The sequence below is a fragment of the Sinocyclocheilus rhinocerous genome, unplaced genomic scaffold, assembly GCF_001515625.1.
Source record: "Sinocyclocheilus rhinocerous isolate Xijiao unplaced genomic scaffold, SAMN03320098_v1.1 scaffold1600, whole genome shotgun sequence".
Classification (NCBI taxonomy): Eukaryota; Metazoa; Chordata; class Actinopteri; order Cypriniformes; family Cyprinidae; genus Sinocyclocheilus; species Sinocyclocheilus rhinocerous.
Genome location: NW_015665129.1, coordinates 2,456,869 through 2,467,890, shown reverse-complemented (window position 1 = coordinate 2,467,890; position 11,022 = coordinate 2,456,869). Strand labels below are relative to the sequence as shown.

The 11,022-nt window shown below is 35.8% G+C and overlaps 2 protein-coding genes across 2 annotated transcripts; both read right to left on the bottom strand.

The window, feature by feature from the left end:
* Positions 1–920: 920 nt before the first annotated feature.
* LOC107731138 (aldehyde dehydrogenase family 9 member A1-A-like) lies at positions 921–5,355 on the bottom strand. The gene is made up of 9 exons (XM_016542124.1): positions 5,211–5,355; positions 4,709–4,866; positions 4,567–4,574; positions 4,178–4,307; positions 3,935–4,069; positions 3,618–3,814; positions 2,431–2,598; positions 1,702–1,837; positions 921–1,517 (listed from the first exon to the last, which is right to left on the bottom strand). Exons 2-9 carry the CDS (start codon positions 4,857–4,859, stop codon positions 1,423–1,425), a joined length of 1,020 nt encoding a protein of 339 aa, XP_016397610.1. The 5' UTR covers positions 4,860–4,866; positions 5,211–5,355; the 3' UTR covers positions 921–1,422.
* A 1,446-nt stretch (positions 5,356–6,801) lies between these two features.
* On the bottom strand, positions 6,802–9,371 carry LOC107731247 (transmembrane and coiled-coil domain-containing protein 1). Its single transcript, XM_016542280.1, has 7 exons — positions 9,164–9,371; positions 8,937–9,014; positions 8,792–8,851; positions 8,520–8,566; positions 8,063–8,130; positions 7,768–7,912; positions 6,802–7,586 (listed from the first exon to the last, which is right to left on the bottom strand). The coding sequence occupies exons 1-7, from the start codon at positions 9,231–9,233 to the stop codon at positions 7,488–7,490; spliced, it is 567 nt and encodes a 188-aa protein (XP_016397766.1). The 5' UTR covers positions 9,234–9,371; the 3' UTR covers positions 6,802–7,487.
* Positions 9,372–11,022: the final 1,651 nt, after the last annotated feature.

The window sequence follows — 11,022 nt, the reverse complement described above, 5'->3', positions numbered from 1 at the left end:
TTCTTCCAAGATAAATATGCTATTTACTATACAGTGTACAATCTCATTTTCTTAATTACCCACCCCACAGATTTGTTTGTCAGTGACTTGCTCATAATCTTAGAGGGAGACAATTTCTGACCATTTCTCTTTGAAGAACCCCATCTGTGTCAAAAATAAACGTTGTAGAGACAGACAATTTCTAGGACCAATCGAATTCTGTAAAAAGGTATCCACATTTAGAGAATATGACGATTGATGTTCTTCGTTTCAAGTGCATGCATTATACATACATGTTGCAGCAATCTAGTAGAATGCAAACCGATTCCAGTGGCATTGTTTTCATCTTATCTTAATTTAGCTGAGGAATAAATAGAATGTAACTAAATTATTTTATATAAATTTAAATAAATTATTTTCATTCACAATAGTCCCCATCATTGTCTGTAAGGGCACACATATGGAACCTGTGACACCACAGACATAAGTTACATAAAAGTGAAGTAAGAGAGAGGGGCAAAAGACACGGCTTTACTCTCTCTTGATGCAGAGAAGGATTCATTGAAATGTGTATTTTACAAGCTAAACGAATAATTGCTCTTAATTGGAAAAATATCAATGAGCCAAGAATTGGAAAGTGGATCAAAGAAATGGCGTCAAACATGTCAATGGAAAAGATCACGTATATTGTCAAAAAGAAACAAAACGTTTTTGAAGATGTCTGGAGACCTTTTACTAATTTCTTAAGGCACAATGTTAAATGTTGGTAGCCTGCTACAAGCAGCTCTGAGGGAGTAAGGTAATATCATGATCTTCTTTACAAACTTGGGAAACACTCTTTACTTGATTTAGGTATCTTTAAATTTTTATTTTATTTTATTTATTAATTATTTTTAAAAAAAAAAAAAAAAAAAGTGAAGTAAGAATACAGACAATTTTTTGCTCTTGATATCCAAGGTCATTTTATTTTAAATATTACAAACTTGTCAACCACCAGTCTAATACCAATTCTTCATGGCGTCGAGAGGTAGGGACAAAGTGACGAAAAACAAACAAGTCTTAACACCAGGCGACTATAATAAATTTGTGAAATAAAACTGTAGTAGAAACATTAGAAGGCACTTTGTTTTTAATGAGCATTTTGAACTATTAGCATTTTGAAAATTATGAAAATTCTGTTTCACAGAACTGAAACAGTGAAGCCTTTTCTAGTGTTCTTACATTTTGGTAATATCATACCAATCTGGATAATCTGGAAGTCTGAGACAGACATATAGACTGTCAAAGCAACAACGGTGTAGCTTTTGGCTATTTAAAGTAAAGGTTAGTTATAAAATGTATTTTAATATGTTACACTGCAAACTTCATAGATAGAGCTATAGATCTGAGAACTTTGGAAATCACATTGCTATCAGGAATGCTGGTGGTTAACGCCACAAAAGCCTAAAAGATGCTTTCCACATCTCCCATTTCCACCACAACAGTCTTGAGCTGAGAGTAGTACTCGATGGTCACTTGTCCATTCTCCCTTCCAAACCCTAAATGAAAAGGAGAATAATAATAATAATAATAATAATATGTTAGATCTCTCATAGCTCTCTTAGAGCATTTATGAAATATACTTGTGTACTAAAGCACTTGGCAGAACAGATTGAGGTTTACAGTTTTTTCCTGTATATGACACCATCGATAATCACCCATGAAACTATAAGTTTGGAGTACCTGACATCTTGTAGCCTCCAAAAGGAACTTCCACAGGGCCAACATTGTAGTTGTTGATGTAGCACGTTCCTGCTTGAAGGTTTGCAGCAACTCTGTGGGCACGGGCTATATCCCTGTAAAAACACAGCACAGGAGAATGTTAAATCTACTATTAGGGTAGGCAGTTTACTGGGTTAATTTAGTGTGATTAAATAAATTCTATGATTCACAGAAATTAATCTTTACAATATTATTATATTTTTTGTAGATAACCGATTTGGTTACAAGAAAACTTAAACTCTACAAAAAGACTTTATTAAATGAATTATTTTGTAAATGAAAATGCTAAAAAGTTTCCTAGTTTATTATGAGCTTAGTATAAAACAACAGGCGTCACCAGGAAGTATATTATATTATATTGCTGTATGGTGGCGTCACCTGGTGGACAGTTACAGTACTGTCGTCCTTTATTTATACAGAAGCTCTGTCTTCTAGAAATGTGTTCAGATTTATATGCATTAAAGTACTACATTGGTGCAGCAAGACACTAATGAAGCTGTACATGTGGGCCTGATGGCCTATTGAAAGCTGAGAATTGTGGGTTTGAGCCTCATCTGGGTCATTTAAAAATATCTAGGGAAGCCAGTGATATGCAATGCACTCACTTTCATTGAAACAGACACACTTTGAAAGTGCAAATAAATAAATGATCAAGTGGCTTTTTGTCTATAAAAAGTGTGTGGCTGAAACAGAAATTAAATATTTTTTTAAACACACCTCTCCCTGCGTGAGGAAGTTGGCCATGAGGGCCCCTTTTATCGCATTCTCCAGTTCACAGTCCTTAAAGATGATCAGTGGTGACTTTCCTCCAAGCTCCAAAGTCACCTGCTTCACACCTTTGGCTGCCATTTCCATAACCTTTATAGGGTACATCACACCACATCAAAAATACATTTTAAATACATATTGCACATACATTTGCATACTTCCCTAATGTATAGTAGGTGAAAAACTGTATGGGAAAAGAGTATATCCATAGTATTCACAGTATTCATGACAATGGTAGGTCACGTGACATCTGGTATGTCCAGATTATATTAATTCTATACACAGGCATACTATACTGAACATAATTTTTAAATGGTTGTTAAGTAATCACTTATTGAAGAGAATATGCAATTTTCTGATGCAGCCCTAGTTTTCGGGTTCCATTTTGAATGACAAATACAGACTACTGCCACTTGCTGATATGGACAGTTATTTCCTCTTATGCAGAAACAGCACATATGTACTAGTTAGCCATTGGCTAGTCTTTGTGATGTGTTCACATGAAATTTTTGGTCAGCATGAAGGCCACATGATATGACAACACAGTCGGCGTTCATCGCTACTATTTCTTTGATGTTGGTTTGGTGTACCTGAGCTTTTACGGTTTTAAAACCAATCAAATCTACATCTATGTCGGCGCCAATAGCCTTGTGTTCGAATCCCGACTCGATGACCTTTCCCAATCACGCTCCCCTATCTCTCTCCCACTTCGCTTCCTGTCAATTCTGATCTGTCCTATCATAAAGGCGAAAAAGCCAAAAATAAATCTTAAAAAATAAAATAAAATAAATAAAAATCTATATCCAGTAGAGCAGTGGATTTCAATCAAGGGGGTGCAGTATGACTTCAAAGTATTAATTAATAAATTTGTATTAATATATTAAGATAATCTAACTATAACCTAAACTAAATATTAAGAAAAGATTCAAAAATTAGTTTTGAACAATGGTGGGGCCTTTGGGCAAAAAAGGTTGAGAACTACTGCATTACTGCTGCATATAGAGTATACGGGTTCAAAATGTGTATATTTACAGCTAACTGTACCTTGTACTAATGCTACTAATTTTCTTGGTTTTTTAAATTTTTTTTGTTTTGCTTTCATACTATACCTTCTTTCCAGTGGGAACACTGCCAGTGAAGGACACTTTGGCCACCATGGGATGGTGGCACAGCAATCCTCCAGTCTCGGCTCCTCCTTGTACGACGTTAAAGAGTCCATCTGGGACACCGGCCTCTTTGTAGATCTCTGCCAACATGACTGCTGTCACTGGGGTCATGGGAGATGGTTTAAACACCATGGCATTTCCTAAGAGGAGAAGATGTTTCCATAAGAGAGAGAAACGGACAAGGGGGGGGGGAACAAGAAAAGGATGGAGCACCAAAATCCAGCCACAAATTACAGATACATAGAGCAATCTTCTCATACCACAGGCCATAGCTGGGGCTGACTTCCAGGCAGCTATCTGGAATGGGTAGTTCCAAGCTCCAATGCCAACACACACTCCCAGTGGCTCCCTTCTGGTATAAGCAAAAGATCCTCCTGGAAGCTGTATATGCTGGCCTGAGTATAGAAAGACCATTCTTAGATATGATGTATAAATATTTCCATTTTTTGCCATTTTTGAGACCAGCCACCTTGTCAAGTTGATTAACCAGTATTCAAGCCTACCTGACAAAGTGGGGGCAATGCCAGCATAGTACTCAATACACTGCCAAGCAACGTCAATATCCACCTGAGCCTCAGTGATTGATTTGCCATTGTTGGCCACTTCTGCTCTCGCAATTTCATCTCTGCACTCCTACATTCAAGAATAGAAGTTTGCTAATTGGTAGAATCAAACTAATAATCAACATCATGACATAATTTCCCTGCAGAATCATAGGTAATGTAGTTTTACACCAGAAATTTTGCTGTTGATCATCTATACTGCTGACATGGGCTTCATTATTATGCCATGTGACACTAGTTTGTATATTATGTTCATTTGTATATGTTTTGGTTAGCTTAATCATACGTAGCCATGATTATGAATAATATAAAATGAATATTGTTATTACTTGGTCAGCTGTCTGGCTGATCATAAGATATCAAAACGGAAATGCACATGAGGAGGGCGAACCGCTCGATAGTGGAATCAAAACTAGAAAAAAAAAACTGCACAGGACCTAAAAGTAATTTATTAGTTTTAAAAAATCATACCAGTTGCAGGTTCGTATACTGGTTCAGAGTTCTTTGTGTCCTTCGGCTTCACTCTCGCTCCTCCCCAGAAATTCAGCGGCTCCTTCACCACCAAAGTACCCGTGGAAACACTCTGAAACTCGGGCAGCGACAGAAGCGGTTGCTGAGCCATTCTGGTCGACGGGAGCCATACAAATGCTCGGTGAATGTAAATACTTGTTAGCAATATATTTTTGTTCCAACCACACATGCAAGCAGTAGAGTCAATAACGTGCAATGACAAAGGTTTATGCATGCACTGACTTCGAATAATAACTAGTTCGTAGTGCACTTGGCTAATCCACATTGCTGCTACAACGGGGAAACGCCCCATTACAGGTCATTGAAACAACAACGTTTTGCTGCGTGAACCTTCACTAATAAGAATGCAGCACTGACTATTCATGTTTATGCATTAATTGTACAACTATAACAAAAATGCATGCAATGCACTAAGCAGTCGTTTAAATGCATGTTCTTTACCTTTTCAACACAATCTGTTTACTGCACAAAAGTAGATGGTTCGCCTTCTGTGGTCGTGGAGTGAAAGGAGGACGTCTCCACAATTTTGTTCGACTTTAAAGCATATGGTTGCTCAAACTGACCCCGTAATTTGATTACATAAAGGGTGGATGGGATGGTTTATACCTTAAGCACCGCCTTTAGACCACATTTTTATGGTTTCAACACATTTTGGCCAAAGTTCCAGAAGGCAAGAATTGCGCAAAACATCAGGGCCCGTATTCACAAAATATCTTAGGGCTAAAAGTAGCTCATAACTCGCCGATTTAAGAGAAAATCTTAAAAATAATGGGCGTGTCAATCCTAAATTTAGGACTCCTACATTTTTGCTCTAAGAGTATTTCACAAAGCGTTTTAGCATTAAAACTAGCTCCTAAATCTGTGAAACGTTAGGAGTAGACCAAGCCACAAACTATCCTAAAACGGCTGTTGCTGGCAGTCTGCCTCGGAACATAAACATTTTAGAAACATTTGATGATAATGACCTTTTAAAAAGGTATCGGTTTTTGCTTTGGAGATTATCCCAACTCCCAACTCCCAAATTTCCTTTGATTATATCCTTGTTTTCATTAACCAGTTGGGCAAGAAGTAACAGCTGTTCTTGCATCCAGTTTGGTTTTCTTTTATGTTTGCATGTCTTACTATCAGCCATGATTATTCTACTCTGTTCATTAAAAGGCTGTTTATATGCATATTCACTATTTTTGAGAAGCATACGTGTAAGAGGCTGACAACAAGCTGAACATATACTTGTTTAATTAGTGACATTTATCCTGCATTTTAAAATCTTTATTTGAATGTGGCAATTACATTTTTTTATTTTTAAACCTTTATTTGAATATGGCAGCATAATATTGCACTCTGCAATATTTCTATGAATAAATCTCTGACAGAGACAATCAGCCAATCACTGTGTGCATAGTAAGTATGCTGACATCATCCATAGCAACGAGGTCAACCCTGCCCTTACTCTTAGCTTAAGACTTCTCTCTATTCCTTAGTAAAACTTTGTCTCAGCAGCTTTGTGAATAGGTTTTAAGAGAAAACTCTTAGCTAAAAACGTTTACTGCTATTTAGGAGAACTTTTAGCAGATAACATGTTTTGTGAATAGGGGCCCAGAAACGCATCTTCCGTTTGATGTGCATGATTCTTGTCTTGCGCCTCTGTAACATAACCATGAACTCTAAAAGAAACACTTTGTATACCTCAGACAATACAAACAATAGACTAGAGTGTATTGCAACAATGTCAGCTCTTTCCAGCTTGAAAGAGAATTTAACTGGGACATAACTAGGGAGGACGTGTCTTCTCAACTTCATGAATTACATTTTTGTTCCTGCTGCAACTCTGCTGTTTTTCTGTCTCTCCATCTATCACTAGTTATGTACTGGTCAGCCAATTTATTTCTCTTTTGCGCTAATAAATTTGGCAATGAAATGTTCAATGTCAATTCTATAACATATGTAAAATGTATGCTCTACCTAAACAAACATTATTACTTCTAGATTAACCATCCGAGACTATTACAAAAAGTTTATCCTGTGGGGGACAATTGCAGAAGTCTAAAACTTTACTCTGAATTACAAAACAATGATTCTGGCCTAGGCCGTATTATGCATACCATTTTACTTTTCTTTTTTTTTTAAACAACTGTAAAACTCCTTTTTATTCATTTATTTAATCATGTGCAAATGCTATTTGAACATTAAATAGTGAAATAATAATCATAATAAAAACTAGAGGAACAAATGCTCAAGGGTTTAAGTTCTAAACTCACAAAATCCTTATACTTAAATAAAACTTTTACACAGACAATCCCCCCCAAAAAAAGAGATAAACATTCTAAGAATCCACCGATCAAACTAATCTCTCAAATTCTAAATATGAAGTTATATTAATTAATATTGCTTGTAGGTAATCATAAAATTATAATAGAATCATTGTAGCCTTCTGAGCAACATAAAGGTATACAGAAATGCTTCAGACTGAATTTACATTCATAACCATCTTTGCTCAAGGAACACTTTCTGTTAGAAATGTGACTACATGTAAGTTATAAATTTACCTGATTAAAAAACAACAATAAACCAAAAAGACACAAAGCACATGACTTCTGTGGTCATCACAGGTAACGGTAGCTGCACAACCTGACTATCAATCTCTCACATTGAGTGGTTCACACAATGTACAGCTGAGTGTCTGATCTTTTTAAGTAGGTATCCCACTGTCTACAAATGTTTATGAAAACTTGGCAGCTTGTGGAGGAGGTCCTAAAAATCCTCCAGCCTGTTTGGTGGCGGCACGGGAGGGGGCGAGACCCAACATCTTCTGGATATTCTGAAACGACAAGTATTCAGTGGAAAAGGTTAGGGCATGCATTACATAAATGAACAGTGTCAAAGCCTAAACTCTTCCCTCAAAACTGCCATTGCATTATTGCACTTGGATCATGCTCCATTCAAATATACAGAAATACAGAAGAAATATATACATATATATATAAATAGATAAGTATTACCTGTCGAATTGACATGGTGCACAGGATGTAGAGGAAGATGAAGGAACAGTCTGTGTAATCTTCACCAAGGAGGTTGCGGTGTGAGAGGCCTTGGATATATGACAACGGGACAAATGGAAGTTTGGCTACAACACGACCGTCAAAGCTAAAATGGAGAAAAAAAAAAGTAAACATGAGTGAAGTAGCGATTTAAGGTAACTTTAGCAAATCATACCACTATTAGCCTAAGAAATAATTGAACATTTAGCCTATAACAAAGCGATTCAGTGATAATGAACTGAACAAGTCTACATACATGGAATTGAACATGCCCATCAAAGCAGTGAAGCAAAAGCCAATGGCAAACATTGATTTCATCCGAACCTGCAATTAAAAATATCTTTAAGACAATGCCAAAACAAAGTGTAACTTGTTAGACAGCTCACAACATTATCTATGAGAATTAATAAGATATAACACAAAACAATGAATTGTGTGATATAAATTTAAAGGGGTCATATGATGCTTTTTTAAAGATCATTTTTTTGTGTATTTGGTGTAACAGAATATGTTGACATGCTTTAATGTTCAAAAAACACATTATTTTTCAAATACTGTACATTATTGTAAGTCCTCTATTTGAGACTTTAGTCTTTGCAACTTCAGGGATCTTATCTATGCACAATCAACTTGTAACACTCCAAAGAGAAAGGAAAACTTGAAATCGCATCATATGACCCCTTTAAGAACTGCAATAGAAAATATTACAATACCATAGACAGATCTCTGTTATTGTTCTTGAGTTTCTCCTCTTGTCTCTCTGTTGAATACAACAGTGTGGTTACAGTAATACTCCATTTACGTTGCAGAATAAATATTAATTACATTTTTATTACTTGTTGATAATAATAACAACAGTAACAACAGCATATTTTTAGTAATTGTCGGTTATAATAATAATTATTATTTTAGTATTTGTTAATAGTAATAATAATCATCATGATACATAAATCATCATAAAAATATTTTTAATAATCTCATTTACCAATTTTTTTCTTCTGTTGACGCCCAGCTGATTCTGTAATTGTCTCTTTCTTTTTCTCCACTGAAACATGTTACAGAATTTGAATCAATGGTCACATGTATTAAATACATAAAAATGACAAACATGCTTCGTTCATATGACTTACGTTTTTTACTTTGTTTTTCAACCTCGGCCTTTAGTCTCTTGTATTTGTCTGTGCGGTACACCAGAACCCATGTTATACCTGTAGAAACAGAGCAATGCGAGCTGTTATCCAGCACTGCCAGAGCTAATGCGGTTGTCCTGTATTTGCTGAGCTTAGGACATTTTCCAAGGGATTCGCTAACTGCTTTCTGACATGTAAAACTCCATTTCAAGATAGCGTGTACATACCTTCCGCTAATAATGCTGTGCAAATAGATATAAACACAATCAGGATCGTATCTGCAAACATTGTGCTCATTTTGGAAAAACGTTTAGGAGACTGATAATACTCGATAATACTTTGGTTGAGCCACAAGCTCTACTGTAGCAGCGTCAGCATTACTGTGATGATATCATCAATGTGCACCCGGCTTCCTCGTGGGTTCTATGTAGTTGCGCTATGAACTAATGACTCCACATCTCCTACTAGTGGCAGTGACCCGGCTTTATATGTCGGCAAGTAAGAGGCATGATGACGAACAGATTAAAACATTTTTTTTTAAACTTTTTTTAAATTATAGTAATGAAGATTTGCTGGTGGATTGTTTAATTTAATTGTTTAAGGATGCGATTTTTTTAAATGATTTTTAAAAGGATTTTAGACTGCTTTGCAATGTAGGGAACTGTATACATTTGATGCATTATTAATTGAACCATTTAATGTTACACAGCAAATTTCATATCCACTGAAACAAATTAAGCAGTAGGGATTGTGAGTCTGTGCTCTCCTTTGAAATATTTTTTTTGTAATGTAATAATACCCCATATTCATATCATTATGTATTGTGTTATATTATAAACAATTCACTCTAATATAACAATTTAAGTACAAAAAATAAATATTATTATAAAGGTAATACTCTACTGTACTATGTGATTGTTTAAAAATTTAAAGGTTTGATTAAAAAATTCCAAATATAGTATTTCTAAACTTTAAAAGTATTTAATTTTGCTTTCCCATAACAATTGGGGAAATATTCAACAGCCATGTTGTAGCCAATACTCCATCACTGTATCATCAATGTAAAACAGCGTGAAAAAGTTCAAATTTGTTCTATCTAAATATATATACATACATACTATATACTATAAATAATACATACATACATACAGGTGCATCTCAAAAAATGTGAATATCGTGAAAAAAGTTTTTTTTTTTTTGCTTATTTCAAAAAGTGAAACTTTCATATATTCTAGATTCATTACATGTAAAGTAAATTTGTTTGGTTTAATTTTGATGATTAGAGCTTACAGCTCATGAGAGTCAAAAATCCAGTATCTCAAAATATTAGAATATTTCCTAAGATCAATCAAAAAAAGATTTGCAAAACAGAAAGGTTCAAGTTCTTTAAAGTATGTTCATTTATGCACTCAATAGTTGGTCGGGGCTCCTTTAGCACAAACTCCAGCATCAGTGAGGTGTGGCATGGAAGCGATCAGCCTGTGGCACTGCTGAGGCACTATTGAGTCTTCAGCCCGTCTGTATTGTTGGATCGACTGTTTCTCCCAAAATCTCCTGGTAGATGGCTGCATTGACTTTGGACTTGATAAGACACAATGGACCAACACCAGCAGACATCACAGCATCCCAAATCATCACTGACTTCGGAAACTTCACACTGCACTTCAAGCAGCTTGGATTCTGTGCCTCTTCAGTCTTCCTCCAGACCCTGATTTCCAAATGAAATGCAAAATTTACTTTTATCTGAAAAGAGGACTTTGGACCACTGAGCAACAGTTCAGTTCTTTTTCTCTTTAGCCCAGGTAAAATGCTTCTAAAATTGTTTCAGAAGTGGCTTGGTAGCCCTTTTCCTGAAGACGTCTGAGCGCCTCCAGCTTCAGTACACTCCTTGTGAAGCTCTCCCAAGTTTTTGAATCAGCTTTGCTTGACAGTATTCTCAAGTTTGCGGTCATCCCTGCTGTTTGTGCACCGTTTCCTACCCAATTTCTTTGTTCCAGTCAACTTTGCATTTAATATGCTTTGATACAGCACTCTGTGAACAGCCACCCCTTTAAGTAATGACCTTCTGTGACTTACCCTCTTTGTG